The sequence below is a fragment of the Ceratotherium simum genome, chromosome 28, assembly GCF_057802395.1.
Source record: "Ceratotherium simum simum isolate JZ-2026a chromosome 28, ASM5780239v1, whole genome shotgun sequence".
NCBI classification, from domain to species: Eukaryota; Metazoa; Chordata; class Mammalia; order Perissodactyla; family Rhinocerotidae; genus Ceratotherium; species Ceratotherium simum.
Genome location: NC_141927.1, coordinates 39,847,747 through 39,866,026, shown reverse-complemented (window position 1 = coordinate 39,866,026; position 18,280 = coordinate 39,847,747). Strand labels below are relative to the sequence as shown.

The following is an 18,280-nucleotide window of genomic DNA, read 5'->3' as shown; positions in this document are numbered from 1 at the left end:
TACTGCTTTTTCTGACTCTTAAATGCGGCCTCCCTTCACCAGAGCCAGGAGATTTTGTTTTCCTTTGCTCAAATGGAAGAGAAATCTGGAGTTTTGGTGCAAATGACATTGATTCTGGTTGGAGGAGATAATTAAAATAGCACCCTTTTCTGGAAGTCACAGGTCCCTAACACTGTAAAGCCCTCGCGAGGACAGGGATAATCATCTTCGTATCTTCCATGGCATGCAGCAAAGCACTTTCCAAGAACTAATTTCTGCAAATGCTCAATAAATGTTTGTTGCAGACACCAGCGAATAAAGGGGCAACAACAAAATGTAGACGTATTCGGGAAAAATTAAAAGCACCAGACCAAACCCCATGCATTACCAGTCCCCTCTGTGCCGAGGACCCTAACCAGGCTTTTCCCGTCAATCTAATCCCAAGGGCCGGTCCGGCAACACGGCGGGAGCCCAGGAAGCTCCCTCCCGCCGCCTCTCCAACCCTCTGCCTTCTCCTCTCAAACTTCCTCCCAGCCCGCTCCCGGGCCCGCCCGTCTGCCCGCGCCTCCGAACACCGCAGGGCACGGCGGGGACGCAGGGCCAGGGCCAGCAGCCTAGCGACGGCAGCCCCCGGGCGCGCTCCCTGGCGTGACCAGAGTCCCGCTGGGCCGGCAAGGGTGACAATCCACTTCTCCACATTTTGGAGGTGACTTAGGAAGAGCCGGTACAAAACACGAGCTTCTCAGAGCAGGCAGGGGCCTGGCGCGAAGTGGAGCAGGCTGCTCACAAAACCCGGAAAACCCTTCCCGATCCGCTCTGCCGGCGTCCGAGCGCCCCCAGACATGCGCAGTAGCCTCCCCCGCGGCGGCGGCGGCGCCGTCGTCGTCCCCGGAGCCGGAAGTGCCCGGCGCTTCAGGCCGGCGGCCGGTCACCGCCCGGGCCATGTCGGCCCAGGGAGACTGCGAGTTCCTGGTGCAGCGGGCCCGGGAGCTAGTGCAGCAGGACCTGTGGGCGGCCAAGGCGTGGCTGATCACGGCGCGCAGCCTCTACCCCGCAGACTTCAACATCCAGGTGAGGCCGGGGCCGTGCGCCCCCCCGCCCCGGCTGCTGGCCCGGGCCGCCCTACCCCCCCCCGCCCCCCTCCTCCCCGCCGCTCACAGCCTCCCGCGGGCCGCGCTCGGGTCGGCTCTGGGGGGCGCGGGGGCCGTTGTGCCCTGTGGGGCCCGGGCAGCGCCTCCGCGCCGCCGCGGGAGGCCGCGCGCCCGTTCGTTCGTCCCGGCGGCAGCCGTTTATTCAGCGCCTGCTACTTGGGGACGCTGCTCCACTGGTCCTGGGAAGCAGGGCTTTGAGTGCGCCGAGGGTCACACTCCTACGCCCGTGGCACCGTCGCCAGCTGGTGCTTTCCTCGCAGCCCCTCCCGCGGGCGGCGGGGGTGCCGGGGCAGGCGAGCTGGGCGCAGGGGCGGGGGCCGAGCTGTGACCGCGCGCGTCTGTGTCGCAGTACGAGATGTACAGCATCGAGCGGAACGCAGAGCGGACCGCCACCGCCGGGAGGCTGCTCTACGACATGTGAGTGGACTGCGTCCCCCGGGGTTTTGTTCTGCCTGCAGACGGGGTGGGGAAGACCTCCGAGTCCGCCTCCGCCTCTGGTGCCTACGGCTCAGTCAAGAGCCTAGGCCTTCCGCTGGTGGCTGACGTGCCTTCTGCACAGGCTTCGTCTTGTGTTTTATTCTTTTTAAAATTTTCCTATCCAGTAGTTTATTTTATTTTGGAAATAGTACATGCTCTTTGTAAAAGTTCAGACAATCCTGAAGTATAGAGAGTAACAAGTGAAAGCCCCTCCTTAACGCAAACGGAGTTAAGTTTTGTGTGTGTCTGTGTGTATACATATAGACACAATACGTGTAAATAGGTTTTGCGGGGAGGAGATCCTACTACTCATATTATGCTTCAGCTTACTTTCTTCACCCACTGTAATGGACCCCTTTCCATGTCAGTGTGTAGAGATCTTCATTCTTTTTCATGTCTCCGCAGCATTTCGTAACCACTCTTTTATTGGTGACATTTAGATAGTTTCCAATTATTTGAAATTATATTCAGAGTGTCAGTAAGCAACTTTGTACCTATATGTTGGTGTTTTTCTGTAGAACAGGTTCTTAGACATAGATTTTCACAGTCAAGGAGTATGCACATTTTAGGGCAGGCCCGTGGCTTAGCGGTTAAGTGCGCGCGCTCTGCTACTGGCGGCCCGGGTCCGGATCCTGGGCGCGCACCGACGCACCGCTTCTCCGGCCATGCTGAGGCCGCGTCCCACATACAGCAACTAGAAGGATGTGCAACTACGACATACAACTATCTACTGGGGCTTTGGGGGAATAAATAAATAAATAAAGTTATAAAAAAAAAGAGTATGCACATTTTAAATTTTGATACACTATCAAATTACTCTCCAAAAAGTACTATTCCAGTTTATATTTCCACTAATGGTGTATGAGTTCCTCTTTTCTTTGCCAACATTGGATATTATCAGTCTGTCTATCACTTTTAAATTTTTGCCAGTGTGACGGGAGAAAATGTTACCTTTTTTTTTTGGTGAGGAAGATTGGCCCTGAGCTAACATCTGTGCCAGTCTTTCTCTATTTTGTATGTGGGACACAGCCACAGCATGGTTTGATGAGCAGTGCATAGGTCTGCACCTGGGATCTGGGCCCACAAACCCCGGGCCCCCAAAGCAGAGCTTGTGAACTTATCTACTACACTACTGGGCTAGCCCCTCCTTTTTTATTTTTAATTTGTGTTCATTGTATTACTATACCACTGAGTATCTTTTCAAATGCTTTCTGTGACTGTTTGTATTTTTTCTTTTATTTGCTTTTGCCCATTTTTTCTTTTTTTTGTTTGTGTATTGCAGTAACATTGGTTTATAACGTTGTATAAATTTCAGGTGTACATCATTATACTTCTATTTCTGCCCGTTTTTTCTTTTGCGTAGTTTTTTTCCTGTTGATATTTAGGATTGCTTTACATATTATGGTCGCTTATCTTTTCATTTATAAAAAACTCAAAAGACTTTTGTGGTTACTTTCATTTTTCTTAATTAGTTTTTACTTTTGCTAATGTTTGCTAGCTACTTTTGCTAAACATGCTAATGTTTTTACTTCGTTTTTGGATACTGTATAGAATCTGACATTTTAATTTAATGCATTCATTTTAAAAATAGGTTTGTGAATTTCCCAGATCAGCCGGTGGTGTGGAGAGAAATCAGCATTATTACATCAGCATTGAGGAACGATTCACAGGATAAACAAACCCAATTCTTAAGAAGTAAGAATGGAGTGATAATGATGTATAAATTACCATTTTTGGAATACCAACTTCTATATAGTAATTTCACAAAAAAGTCTTATCTGTGGTATTCGTACCCGTATGTATGTTTTGTTTTGGCAACTGAAGTTGGTATAAATGATGTCACTGGGGCCCTTGAGCATTTGCTTAGAACCCTTTAAGCTTCTACAGATTTATCAGTTAGCCCAGGGAACTGAATATATTTTTAACAGGTTTTATAAGAATCAGAAAGCATCTGTAGATTAGGCAGATCTCCACAAAACAGGAGACTTTTAGTAATATATGACCTTTCTTATTAACCTTTTTGCTATAGCCAACCCAAGATTTCAAATTCTGGATGAAAAAGAAAGTAGATGGTTTAGGTCGTTTCAACTTAAACAAGTGCATGCTTTTTATCTCAGCCAGCAACAAGCACTGTTGTGACCCCTCACGTACATCATTCTTGTCTTCTGGATTCATTAAGGCCTCTGAATGTTTTGGTGGTTATGGTCCTTCAGCAAACATCTTATGCCCAATACTGTCTGACCCAAAAGCCTTCAGGGTGTGGGTGAAACCCAACGCCAGTGATTCTTCATGTAGTATTTACTGGTCTGTATGTGAAAATGCCTTACTTCCACTTTTGCTTTGGTATTTTCTTTCTGAAAGAGACTTTAACAGTGAAATTTGTTGTGTACAGGTTTGTTTGAAACTCTTCCTGGTCGGGTCCAGTGCGAAATGTTACTGAAGGTTACGGAACAATGCTTCAACACATTGGAACGATCAGAAATGTTGCTTCTACTTTTGAGACGCTTCCCTGAAACAGTGGTGCAACATGGGGTAGGATTTGATCCTTTCCTTTTTGTTAAAAAAAAATAAAATTGATCAACAGATTCATCAGTAGAGTTAGGAGCTATAGTGTGTATTATTCTGAGGAGCACTGGATAAGGTTGAACTTAAATCATGGAGTCTGTCAGTAAAGCTAAAAGGCTGTCAGTCTTATCAAACATAAATTTCCTGTAAAAGTTGTCTTATCAGTGTAAAGAAAGTCACCAAGCTTTGACAGTGCTATTAATTGCAGTTGGTAAAGTATAGTGAAGTTTTAAAAAATAATCTTATTTCATTGTGTTCAGCAATGCATTTGAATTTAAACGAAAACCATAGTTTATAGGCTTAACAGACATGTTTTTCTTTCTTTTTTTTTTTTAGTTTTTTGTTTATTGCAGTAACATTGGTTTATAACATAGTAAAAATTTCAGGCGTACATCATTATACTTCTATTTCTGCATAGATTACATCATGTTCACCACCAAAATACTAATTACAGCCCATCACCACACACATGTACCGAATTATCCCTTTCACTCTCAGACATGTTTTTCATGTGCTTCTGCCATATGGACACTGTTTTCCCTCTCTTCCTGCCCTTTCCTTGTATCTGTAATAATTATTGAGTGCTACTGGCAGGCATTGGTAAGTGTTAGCTGTCTCTTTTTATATTCCTCAGATCTTTTGAGATAGATAGTATCCCACTTTACAGATGAGGAAACAGTCTTAAATATGTTAGTATCTTCCCATAGCCAGTAAGAGGGAGAGTCAGGATTCGCATCATTAACTCTTTTAATTCAAATTCTGTTGCTTATTCTTTCCCACTCTATTTTTCTGGCTTCTGGCCTCAGTTAACCTTCTCTATACTTCCCTGTATTAGTTTCTGTACTGCTGTAACCAAGTACCAGAAACTGGGTGGCTTACAACAACAGAAACTGATTCTCTCATGGTTCTGGAAGCTAGAGGTCCAAAAGCAAGGTGTGGGCAGGGCCACGTGCCCTCTAAAGGCTCTAGGGAAGAATCCTGCATACCTCTTCCCAGCTTCTGGTGGTCACCGACAATCTTTGTCATTCCTTGGCTTCCAGCTACATCATTCCACTTTCTGCCTCCATTGTACGTGGCCTTCTTCTCTGTGTGTCTGTGTCCCTGTGTTTTTAGGTGACCTCCTTATAAGGACACCAGTCATTGGATTTAGGACGCACCCTAATCCACTTTGACCTTATCTTAACTAATTGCATCTACAAAGACGTTTTTTATAAGATAAAATATATATAAGGTCACATTCTGAGGTTCTGAGTGGACATGAATTTTGGGAGACACAGTTTAACCCATTACACTCCCTGATCATTACTCTGATTTGTAACTTTTTGTGTTTTGTAATCTTTCACGTTGTTCCGCCCCCTACCCCATGCGTCCCCAGGTGGTTGCAAGGAAGACCGCGCAGATGTCTTTGTGGATTTTGATCAGCCAGCTTTCCCCTATGCTAGGGCATCAGTAATGGAAAGGTGGCCTTGAAACTCAAATGGTCCTGTCTGGCCTAGCCCAGGCTGTATGACTGGCTACTCCTGACAACTCTTGAAATGATAAGTTTCGTCTACATAGTACATCCTGATATAGAGTATAAAGTTAGTTTCTGCATCTCTTAGAAAACCTCTACATCTCTATTATCAGTCTAGATCCAATGTTTCCTTTAAGTTTCTTAAACATTTTATTAGCGTTTTAATTTTACTAGTTGAGAGTAGAATAACCAAGACAAAGTGGTCTGTGGTCAGGTGAATTTGGGGTTCCCTTCTGGGCTGTGTTGCTGATGCGTTCTTTTCTTCCCTAGCCTTTAAAATGAGAACATTTGAGGGCCGGCATGGTGGCGTAGTGGTTAAGTGCGCGCGCTCCGCTACAGTGGCCCGGGGTTTGGAGGTTCGGATCCCGGTTGTGCACTGATGCACCGCTTGTCAAGCCATGCTGTGGTGGCGTCCCATATAAAGTGGAGGAAGATGGGCATGGATGTTAGCCCAGGGCCAGTCTTCCTCAGCAAAAAGAGGAGGATTGGCATCAGATGTTAGCTCAGGGCTGATCTTCCTCACAAAAAAAAAAAAAAGAGAACATTTGTTTCTCGGGGAAGTTTGAATATATAAACCATGTCATAAATTTAAAAAATACCTTGTTTCTTCATATAATTCTGACATCTTAAACTGTAAGACATTTAAATGATTACTTGTATTTTGAAATAGGTTGGCCTTGGGGAGGCATTATTAGAGGCTGAAACTATTGAAGAACAAGAATCTCCTGTTAACTGCTTTAGAAAATTATTTGGTAAGAAAAATTATATTTTGTATTAATTCTTTATGCTAAGTAGAATATACTGGGGTAAGTATCATTTCAAGGATAAGGTTGTTTGTGGAAAGCGAAGGAACTTTTCATATTATGGAATTTAAATCCTTGTTTTTTTCAGTGCAGAAAGCATTTTAAATAATTTCTAAATTTTTAATATGTAATATTTGATACCTCCAAAAGAATACGTGTAACCATGTATTCAGTATGTTAGTATGTGTGTATATATGTTAGTAGTAAGTATGAAGCATGATGTAAACAAACATCTGAATTACCACCCAACGTAAGAACTGGACCCTGACCCAAACGTGGAATCTGCCTGTTTGTTTCCTTGCTGACTCCATCCACTGGTGTCCCTCTGCACTGCAATTTTAAATAAAAATGTGCCATAAGGGATTTTTTTCCTATATGTTTTAGATAGTACATTAAATTAACTTCATTTATTTATTTATTTTTTGGTGAGGAAGATCAGCCCTGAGCTAACATCCATGGCAATCCTCCTCTTTTTTTTTTTTTTTTTTTTTTGCTGAGGAAGACTGGCCCTGGGCTGACATCCATGCCCATCTCCCTCCAATTTATATGGGATGCCCCTACCGTGTGGCCTGACAAGCGGTGCATCAGTGCACACCCAGGATCTGAACCTCGGGCTGCCAGCAGTGGAACACGTGCACTTAACTGCTGTGCCACGGGGCTGGTCCCCCTAAATGAACTTTACAATAAATTTTGTTTTTGCCAGAACTCTAGGACAGACAATCAGTTTTTTTCTTATTTTTCCTCTTCAACAGTTTGTGATGTCCTTCCTCTAATAATTAACAACCATGATGTTCGATTGCCTGCCAACTTATTATACAAGTACTTGAACAAAGCAGCTGAATTTTATATCAATTATGTCACAAGGTCGACTCAATTAGAGAATCAGCATCAAGGTAAGTGGGAATATCCTACAATTTTATTTAGACAGATTTTAGTAAACCTGCATGCTCAGAAATTCCTTATCATTCTGATTATTCTCCTCTGGATACATACCAGTTTGGTAGTGTTTCTAAAGGATGGTCCCTGGAAAAAAATACTACAGTTAAGAGATGAGACTTTTCTGGAACCAGTTTTACCCCTTGATCAAGACATTCAACTTGCTGAACTACAACGTCAGCACCCTGAGCTTCACACATGTACCACAGCTCAGAAGTCACTTCCTACTTAAACCAGTGGCCGCTTGTGAGTCCTCGAAGAAAGCACACAAGTTGAGATTCTGTGCTCTTGCCTTTTGAATGGGGAGTCAGACTTTTTCTTTCTCTATCCAATACCACATAAATAGTAAGTAGTAATGTTACTTGTAGGCTACTTTTTTCTCACATCTCAGGTACCCAAGAAACATCTGATTTAATGTCGCCTAGCAAACGTAGCTCTCAGAAGTACATAATAGAAGGACTGACCGAAAAATCTTCCCAGATTGTGGACCCTTGGGAGAGGTTGTTTAAGATTTTGAATGTCGTTGGAATGAGATGTGAATGGCAGATGGATAAAGGAAGACGGTAAAAAATTGTTCGTTTCCAGAATTGCCTATCAAATCTTTTGCTAGCATAATCTCAGGATCCCAAAAAATAAAAACACTTTTTTTTTAAAGTATATGATGTATAGTACACTTCTCCTTGGGCAAATTCTGTAACACTCAGTATTTATGCAGAAGAGGGTGGATTTTCACTGTATTAAAGATTCCCAGCAGAAGTATGCACTTTGAAGGTGGAGTTGAGTTTGAAGCACCCCTTGGCTTTCAGAGGAAAGAGGAGCTACTTGGTATGTTTGTGTCCTCAAATCTTGGTCTGATCCCTGCTCTAATTCAGAAGGGGAATTTGCATCCATATGCAGACAATGAAAAATAATTTACATGCCTAGAGCTACATTTGGTAAACATAATGGTCCTCTTGGGGCTTTACTCTAGACCTTTTGCTGACATGCCCAGAGTAATTAAATAATTTTTATCATCCTTCATCTTTCAGAAGCTATGGTGATGTTTTGCATAGAATGAAGGATCTCTGCAGATACATGAACAACTTTGATAATGAAGCTCATGCAAAATATAAAAACCAAGTGGTTTATTCCACTATGTTGGTCTTCTTTAAGAATGCATTCCAGTATGTGAACAGCATACAACCGTCTCTCTTCCAAGGTTGGTTTAAGAATTTTAGTGTCCCAAAATACTGGCCTTGGCTGGGAGGGTGAGGAAGATGAAATGTTTACCTTAACATTGTTCTTGGAGCCAAATAACTGCGGTGCGATGCCAGTGCTTTTTTTTCTTGTTGGGTTTTTATGTAAGTACATTTTCATTAAAAATTTCTATATCAAAGAATGTAGTGGTACATCAAAACTAAATACAGATATTGAATACCACTATTTTGAAAAAGCAGCAGACGTAGCCAAGTATTGAAGTGGGCTTCACAGAGACTTCACAATAGATAAAGATTTTTTAAATAATATATATATGCATATAATTCTAGAAAATCTGAAAAATAGAAAAATAAGAGAGTGAAGTCACCCACAATCCTTCCAGCATGAAACAGCTCTCATTTTTGTGTATTGCTTACCGTCTTTCGTATATTTAGATTTGTTTGGGATTTGTAGCTGTGATGTACATGTACTTCATAGTCTTACTTTTTGGTAATTTTATGATTCATGATCATTGTAAAAAATTTTTAGGTATGTAAGAACAAATACAAAGAAGGAACTGTTACTTGTAATCCAGCACCAAGAGAGAACTTTTATTAACAATCTGGTGTATATCTGTACAGTTTTTTTTTTTTCTGTACATGTATACTTGTTTGTTTACCTCATTGGGATCATGCTTAACGTATTTTTTTTTTTTTTAAGATTTTATTTATTTATTTTTCCTCCCGCAAAGCCCCAGTAGATAGTTGTATGTCATAGCTGCACATCCTTCTAGTTGCTGTATGTGGGACACGGCCTCAGCATGGCCGGAGAAGCAGTGCGTCGGTGCACGCCCGGGATCCAAACCCGGGCCGCCAGCAGCGGAGCGCGCGCACTTAACCGCTAAGCCACGGGGCTGGCCCTTAACATATTTTTTAATGACCTATATTTTCACACGACAGTTCACTAAACTTCCACCTGATATTAAGTATTCTTTTTCTTGCTCTATTTTAAGTGTTGGTATTTTCCCCATCCATAGGTCCTAATGCCCCGAGCCAAGTTCCACTGGTTCTTCTTGAGGATGTATCAAATGTGTATGGTGATGTAGAAATTGATCGTAATAAACACATACATAAAAAGAGGAAACTGGCTGAAGGAAGAGAAAAAACCATGGTAATCCTTTCAGATATACTTACTAACAGGTTATATGTTTATGGTTTGCTAGAAATGAATCTTTGTAAAATATGTTTTTGGAGCTAAATTGATAAAGCTTAGGTCTTTTCATTACAGAATATAATTACTGTATAATCAGTGGTTCTCAACTAGAGATTTTGCCCCCTGGGGACATTTGGCAATGTCCGAGGACATTTTTGACAGTCAGAACTCAGTGGGAAGGGGGCGCTATGAGTATCTAGTGAGTAAAGGCCCGGGATGCTGCTAAACATGCTACAGTGCACAGGAGGGCCCCACAACAAGGAATGACCAAAAGGCCAGGAGTGCCGAGGTGGAGAAACCCTGGTGGAAGTGATTTATACCTCTTCTGACTGAATGGCATCGGTTCAGTGTAAAGAGCAAAACCACACAAACTCCACTGGACCTCTAGAGCAGGATGCTGTGGTGAGTGCTGGCCTCGGCGTGGAAAGTGCCTGGGTGGTCAGGGTGGGAAGGAGTCATACCCCAAGGGGAGGTGTTGGAAAGCTTTCGTGAAGGAGGTCAGCACTGGGCAGGGTGTACAGGGTTTTGTCATTCAGAATTGGGAGGTAGGTTTTGTCAAGAGGGGATGGTTTGCTCACAGGTGCAAGAGGCCGGAGAAAGAACCATCGGTCTTCCGATTTGGCCAGGCAGGCGACCTGTCGGTGCGGGACAGCGATTTCTAAGCTTGTTTAAAGCAGAGGAATCTTTTCTTTCAATAAATCTTCGGTGGAAGCCCAGTGTGTAAAGTGGAAGTGGAGCTGCTCTAGGTCAGCGGTCAGCAGACTGCTTCTGTGAAGGGCCGGGTAATAAGTCCTTTAGCTGTACAGGCCATATACTCTCTGTTGTGGCTGCTCGGCTCTGCTGCTAGAGTGTAAAAGTAGCCGTAGGCAAAACGACCTGGCTGTGCTCCAGTAAAACTCTGTTTACAGAAGCAGGCTCTGGCTGCAGGTCACCGTTTGCTAACCCTGCTCTAGTTGAAATGCCCAAGGGGAGCCTGGAGTCTCTCAGTCTTTTCCCCTCTCCTCTCCCACTTTCAGTCCCCTCACCCCCTCTGCGTCAGTCCTTGAGTAACGTTGTACTAGACCCTGGCGTGAGGAGAGATGTGCCTTAAGATCAGCTCAGTCTAATGTCTCGTAGACTGCGTGATACAGAGTGGATCGGAGTGGGGAAGCTGTAGCCGTTCTGAATGCTTGTAAGGTTATGAACCTTTTTAATAAAATAATTTGTTTCCTCCCATAGAAAAATGCACACATGCACAATTTTGCAAATAATTTCAGAGGTTGACAGATGCTTTGAAATCCAACCATGAACCCCAGGTTGAGAACTGCGCTAACCAGGCTTTCCCAGATGCCCCCTGATTTAGGTTATAAAAAGGTCACTAAGGCTGCTGGGAAGTGACTCACTTTCTTTCCTTTCAGTCCCAGTGGGGTAACGCTTGCCAGCTCTCCCTTCTGGTTTCTGATGGTGTATGGTTTATCCAGGTCCTTGACGTTAAGACCACAGACACTTCTTCCTCCCATGTAGATAATAGGTTGTACTTTCCTGGTTTTCACTCAAAGCAGTGACATGTCCCCGTATTATTCAGTGTCTATAACATAGCCCCATCATCCGTTTCTCTCGGTCTCTCACACTCCCCATGTTGAAACCATCACTGTTTCTCTCCTGGATCATCAGCATCGTCATCTTGTCTCCCGGCTTTCACTCTTGCTGCCTGCAGTCTCTTCTCTACCCACAGCCTTAGTGATCGTATTAGTGCATCTTATTAGATTGCCAGCATGTCACAAGGAACTGGACCCTGATGAAATAGGATGGGTTTGATTGTGAAAGGGATCTGGGTGTGTGTCATTGCTGAGGGAGGATAAGAACATGGAAGCTAAACAGGGTGGGGCAGGGGAGGGTCCCAGCATCAAGGGTCTCCCAGCATTCCCAGCATCCCCATTCCATCAATAGTGGAAGGATAGTGAACTCTGAAAGTGGGGGAGAAAGGTGGGTAGTGGGAGGGAGGTTCTTATATTTTCTGAGATTAGCCTGAGGAATGAAGCTTTTAGTTAAACATTTATACATATTTTTTTGAATGATCTTACTGGGGTGAATATTTCAGGGAGAATTTAATTTGGGTCATTGAATTAGTAAAATGACCTAGTGGAATAAAAGATTCAAGAAATTCTCAGCAAAATAAAATTAAGTGGAGCTGTTTTGCCTTTACTGTTTTTTGACATTTGCAATAGTTGCCTTTCTCTGAGACCCTCTCCTTTCTTTGGCTTTATATTCCTTGAGAAGAAGAGCAAGGAAAGTAGGAATCTTTGTTGTAAAGTACAGAGGGCATTAGTAGACAAGTGCAGACAAATGTAATTCCCGGCCAGACACCTTGCACAGGGAGAGCAGAGCTGCAGAGGGGGTGGCTGCTGGAGAAGTTGTGTGTGGTACACGAGAGAGAAGGACGGTCCTTTCTCTGAATTCTTTCTTTTTTTTTTGTGTGAGGAAGATCAGCCCTGAGCTAACATCCATGCTAATCCTCTGCTTTTTGCTGAGGAAGACCGGCTCTGAGCTAACATCTATTGCCAATCCTCCGCCTTTCTTTCCCCAAAGCCCCAGTAGATAGTTGTATGTTATAATTGCACAGCCTTCTAGTTGCTGTATGTGGGACGCTGCCTCAGCATGGCCGGAGAAGCGGTGCGTCGGTGCACGCCCGGGATCCGAACCTGGGCCGCCAGCAGCGGAGCATGCGCACTTAACCACTAAGCCACGGGGCCGGCCCCATCTGAATTATTTCTTAGGCGACTCTGGCTTTAATTTATTCTACTACATGACAAACTATTTGGCAGCAAATTAAATAATACCCATATGGGGGAAAAAGTAAACTATCAAACAGGTGCTTCTTAAGCTGTGTCTCTCGTTGTAAAAATCGAATTTTTGCCTTTTATAAAATTGATATTTTAAAATTTTTTGTGAGGGAGATCAGCCCTGAGCTAACATCTGTGCTAATCCTCCTCTTTTTGCTGAGGAAGACCAGCTCTGAGCTAACATCTATTGCCAGTCCTCCTTTTTTTCTTCCCCAAAGCCCCAGTAGATAGTTGTAGGTCATAGTTGCACACATCCTTCTAGTTGCTGTATGTGGGATGCGTCCTCAGCATGGCCGGGGAAGCGGTACGTTGGTGCGCACCCAGGATCCTAACCTGAGCCGCCAGTAGCAGAGCGCACGCACTTAACCGCTAAGCCACTGGGCTGGCCCTGATATATTTTTAAATTATTGGAAATTTTAACTTGATAGCTTTGCTCTGAAGCCAACATGAGCTTAGAATTTATCATCAGAAAAACATAAGCTTAATTTTTATTTATTGTGAAATTTTTGTTGTATATTATTGTTTGTCAGTCACCATATCAATGCATCCCTTCACCCCTTGTGTCCACCCCCCACCCCCCTTGCCCCTGGTAACCACCATACAGTTCTTTCTGTCCATGTGTTGGTTTATCTTCCACATATGAGTGAAATTATGCAGTGTTTTTCTTTCTCTTTCTGGCTTATTTCGCTTAACATAATACCCTCCGGGTCCATCCATGTTGTTGCAAATGGGACGATTTTGTCTTTTTTATGGCTGAGTAGTAGTCCATGGTATATATATATACCACATCTTCTTTATCCAGTCATCAGTTGAGGGACACTTGGGTTGCTTCGATGTCTTGGCTATAGTGAATAATGCTGCAATGAACATAGGGGTGCATAAGCCTCTTTGGATTGTTGATTTCAGGTTCGTTGGGTAGATACCCAGTAGTAGGATAGCTGGACCATAGGATATTTCTGGTTTTAATTTTTTGAGGAATCTCCGTACTGTGTTCCATAGAGGCTGCACCAGTTTGCATTCCCACTAGCAGTGAATTAGAGTTCTCATTTCTCCACAGCCTCTCCAGCATTTGTTATTTTTTGTCTTGGTGATTATAGCCATTCTGACAGGTGTAAGATGATATCTTAGTGTAGTTTTGATTTGCATTTCCCTCATGCTTAGTGATGTTGAGCTTCTTTTCATGTGCCTGTTGGCCATCTATATATCTTCTTTGGAGAAGTGCCTGTTCATATCCTCTGCCCATTTTTTGATCGGGTTGTCTGTTTTCTTGTTGTTCAGTTGCGTGCATTCTTTATCTATTATGGAGATTAATCCCTTGTCCAATATATGGTTTGCAAATATTTTTTCCCAGCTGGTGGATTGCCTATTCATTTTGATCCTGGTTTCATTTGCCTCGCAGATCTCTTTGATCTGATGAAGTCCCACTTGTTTATTTTTTCTTTTGTTTCACTTATCTGAGTAGACATGGAATTCGAAAAGATCCCTTTTTTTTTTCAAAAATTCTTTGAATTGTTCTTTTTTTTTTTTAATTTTTTGTTTATTGCAGTAGCATTGGTTTATAACATTGTATAAATTTCAGGTGTACATCATTATACTTCTATTTCTGCATAGATTACATCATGTTCACCACCCAAATACTAATTACAACCCATCACCACACACATGTGCTGAATTATCCCTTTCGCCCTCCTCCCTCCCCCTTCCCCTCTGGTAACCACCAATCCAATCTCTGTCTCTATGTGTTTGTTTATTGTTGTTATTATCTACTACTTAATGAAGAAAATCATACGGTATTTGACCTTCTCCCTCTGACTTATTTTACTTTGCATAATACCCTCAATGTCCATCCATGTTGTCACAAATGGCTGGATTTCATCGTTTCTTATGGCTGAGTAGTATTCCATTGTGTATATATACCACATCTTCTTTATCCATTCGTCCCTTGATGGGCACTTAGGTTGCTTCCAAGTCTTGGCTATTGTGAATAACGCTGCAGTGAACACAGGGGTGCATGTATCTTTATGCATTGGTGTTTTCAAGTTCTTTGGATAAATACCCAGCAGTGGAATGGCTGGATCATATGGTAGTTCTATCCTTGATTTTTTGAGGAATCTCCATACCGTTTTCCATAGTGGCTGCACCAGTTTACATTCCCACCAGCAGTGTATGAGAGTTCCCTTCTCTCCACATCCTCTCCAACACATGTTCTTTCCTGTCTTGTTAATTATAGCCATTCTGACGGGCGTGAGGTGATATCTCATTGTAGTTTTGATTTGCATTTCCCTGATAGTTAATGATTTTGAACATCTTTTCATGTGTCTGTTGGCCATCTGTATATCTTCTTTGGAGAAATGTCTGTTCAGGTCTTTTGCCCATTTTTTAATTGGGTTGTTAGTTTTTTTGTTGTTGAGATGCATGAGTTCTTTATATGTTTTGGAGATTAAGCCCTTATCAGATGTATGATTTGCGAATATCTTTTCCCAATTGTTAGGTTGTCTTTTCGTTTTGTTGATGGTTTCCTTTGCTGTGCAGAAGCTGTTTAGTTTGATGTAGTCCCATTTGTTTATTTTTTCTATTGTTTCTCTTGCCTGGTCAGACATGGTGCTTGAAAATATGTTGCTAAGACCAATGTCAAAGAGCATACTGCCTATGTTTTCTTCTAGAAGTTTGATAGTTTCACGTCTTACATTCAAGTCTTTAATCCATTTGGAGTTAATTTTTGTGTATGGTGTAAGGTAAGAGTCTACTTTCATTTTTTTGCATGTGGCTATCCAGTTTTCCCAACACCATTTGTTGAAGAGACTTTCTTTTCGCCATTGTATGTTCTTGGCTCCTTTGTCAAAGATTAGCTGTCTGTAGATGTGTGGGTTTATTTCTGGGCTTTCGATTCTATTCCATTGATCTGTGTGTCTGTTTTTGTGCCAGTACTATGCTGTTTTGGTTACTATAGCTTTGTAGTCTATTTTGAAATCAGGGAGTGTGATACCTCCAGCTTTGTTCTTTTTTCTCAGGATTCCTTTAGCTATTCGGGGTCTTTTGTTGTTCCATATAAATTTTAGGATTCTTTGTTCTATTTCTTTGAAAAATGTTGTTGGAACTTTGATAGGGATTGCATTGAATCTATAGATTTCTTTAGGAAGTATGGACATCTTAACTGTTAATTCTTCCAATCCAAGAGCACAGAATATCTTTCCATTTCTTTGTGTCTTCTTCACTTTCTTTCAGCAGTGTTTTATAGTTTTCCGTGTACAGCTCTTTCACCTCTTTGGTTAAGTTTATTCCTAGGTATTTTATTCTTTTTGTTGCAATTGTAAATGGGATGGTATTCTTAAGTTCTCTTTCTGCTACTTCGTTGTTAATGTATAGAAATGCAACTGATTTTCGTATGTTGATTTTGTATCCTGCAACTTTACCATATTCGTTTATTATTTCTAAAAGTTTTCTGGTGGATTCTTTAGGGTTTTCTATATATAAAATCATGTCATCTGCAAATAGTGACAGTTTCACTTCTTCCTTTCCAATTTGGATCCCTTTTCCTTCTTTCTCTTGCCTGATTGCTCTGGCTAGGACTTCCAGTACTATGTTAAATAGGAGTGGTGACAGTAGGCATCCTTGTCTGGTTCCTGTTCTTAGAGGGATAGCTTTCAGTTTTTCACCATTGAAGATGATATTAGCTGTGGGTTTCTCATATATGGCCTTTATTATGTTGAGGGACTTCCCTTCTATACCCATTTTATTCAGAGTTTTTATCATAAATGGATGCTGTATCTTGTCAAATGCTTTCTCTACATCTATTGAGATGATCATGTGATTTTTATTCTTCATTTTATTAATGTGGTATATTACATTGATTGATTTGCGAATGTTGAACCATCCCTGCATACCTGGAATAAATCCCACTTGATCGTGGTGTATAATCTTTTTAACATATTGTTTTATGCGATTTGCTAGTATTTTGTTGAGGATTTTTGCATCGATGTTCATCAGTGATATTGGCCTGTAATTTTTTTTTTTGTGTTGTCCTTATCTGGTTTTGGTATCAGAGTAATGTCGGCTTCATAGAATGAGTTAGGGAGCTTCCCCCCCTCCTCAATTTTTGGAAGAGTTCGATGAAGGATAGGTATTAAGTCTTCTTTGAATGTTTGGTAGAATTCACCAGGGAAGCCGTCTGGTCCTGGACTTGTATTTTTGGGGAGGTTTTGGATTACTGTTTTGATCTCCTTACTGGTGATTGGTCTGTTCAAATTCTCTACTTCTTGATCCAGTTTTGGAAGGTTGTATGATTCTAAGAATTTATCCCTTTCATCCAGATTGTCGAATTGGTTGGCATATAGCTTTTCATAGTATTCTCTTATAATCTTTTGTATTTCTGAGGTGTCTGTTGTAATATCTCCTCTTTGATTTCTGATTTTACTTGTTTGTGCCTTCTCTCTTTTTTTCTTGGTGAGTCTAGCTAAAGGTTTGTCAATTTTGTTGATCTTTTCAAAGAACCAGCTCTTGGTTTTATTAATTTTTTCTATTGTTTTTGGTCTCTATTTCATTTATTTCTGCTCTGATTTTTATTATTTCCCTTCTTCTACTGATTTGGGGCTTTGTTTGTTCTTCTTTTTCCAGTTCCTTTAGGTGCCTTGTTAGATTGGTTATTTGAGATTTTTCTTGTTTGTTGAGATAGGCCTGTATTGCTATAAACTTCTCTCTTAGAACCGCGTTTGCTGTATCCCATAAATTCTGGCATGTCGTGTTTTCATTTTCATTTGTGTCCAGGTATTTTTTGATTTCTTCTTTGATTTTTTCGTTGACCCAGTCGTTGTTCAGTAGCATTTTGTTTAATCTCCACGTATTTGTGGCTTTTCTGATTTTCTTCCTATAGTTCATTTCTAGTTTCATACCGTTGTGGTCAGAAAAGATGCTTGGTATCATTTCAATCTTCTTAAATTTATGGAGATTTGTTTTGTGGGCTAATATGTGATCAGTCCTGGAGAATATTCCATGTGCATTTGAAAAGAACGTGTATTCTTCAGTTTTTGAAGGGAATGCTCTGTACACATCTACTAGGTCCACCTGTTCTAGTGTGTCATTTAAGGCCAGTGTTTCCTTATTGATCTTCTGTTTGGATGATCTATCCGTTGGTGTAAGTGGAGTGTTAAAGTCCCCTACTATTATTGTGTTACTGTGTATTTCTGTTTTTATGTCTGTTAACAATTGCTTTATATATTTAGTTGCACCTATGTTGGGTGTGTAGATATTTACAAGTGTTATATTCTCTTGTTGGATTGTTCCCTTGATCATTATGTAATGCCCTTCTTTGTCTCTTTTTACAGTTTTTGTTTTAAAGTCTATTTTGTCTGATATGAGTACTGCTACCCCAGCTTTCTTTTCATTGCCATTTGCGTGGAGTATCTTTTTCCATCCCTTCACTTTCAGTTTGTGAGTGTCTTTAGGTCTGAAGTGTGTCTCTTGTATGCAGCATATATATGGGTCTTGTTTTTTTATCCAATCAGCCACCCTATGCGTTTTAATTGGAGCATTTAGTCCATTGACGTTTAAAGTAGCTATTGATAAGTATGTACTTACTGCCATTTGTTAACTTTTTTTTTTTCCTCAGTGTTTTAGTAGTCCTTCTCTGTTCCTTTCTTCTTCTATACA

At 41.7% G+C, this 18,280-nt stretch overlaps 1 protein-coding gene across 4 annotated transcripts in view; it reads left to right on the top strand.

Annotated features, from left to right (window-relative positions):
* The first annotated feature begins 886 nt into the window (after positions 1-886).
* The window catches only part of INTS10 (integrator complex subunit 10), a 40,195-nt gene continuing 22,801 nt past the window's right edge, over positions 887-18,280 (top strand). For 2 of the 4 annotated variants that reach the window (XM_004444126.3, XM_014795920.2), the window contains exons 1-9: positions 887-1,050; positions 1,480-1,547; positions 3,199-3,302; positions 4,000-4,139; positions 6,356-6,437; positions 7,241-7,381; positions 7,816-7,987; positions 8,453-8,622; positions 9,637-9,770. In XM_004444126.3, the coding sequence (XP_004444183.2) occupies positions 922-1,050; positions 1,480-1,547; positions 3,199-3,302; positions 4,000-4,139; positions 6,356-6,437; positions 7,241-7,381; positions 7,816-7,987; positions 8,453-8,622; positions 9,637-9,770 (1,140 nt within the window). In that variant the 5' untranslated portion in view covers positions 887-921. Of the gene's footprint in view, positions 1,051-1,479; positions 1,548-3,198; positions 3,303-3,999; positions 4,140-6,355; positions 6,438-7,240; positions 7,382-7,815; positions 7,988-8,452; positions 8,623-9,636; positions 9,771-18,280 lie in introns of those variants that run through there. The other 2 variants (XM_087418615.1, XM_087418616.1) reach the window with 2 other exon arrangements.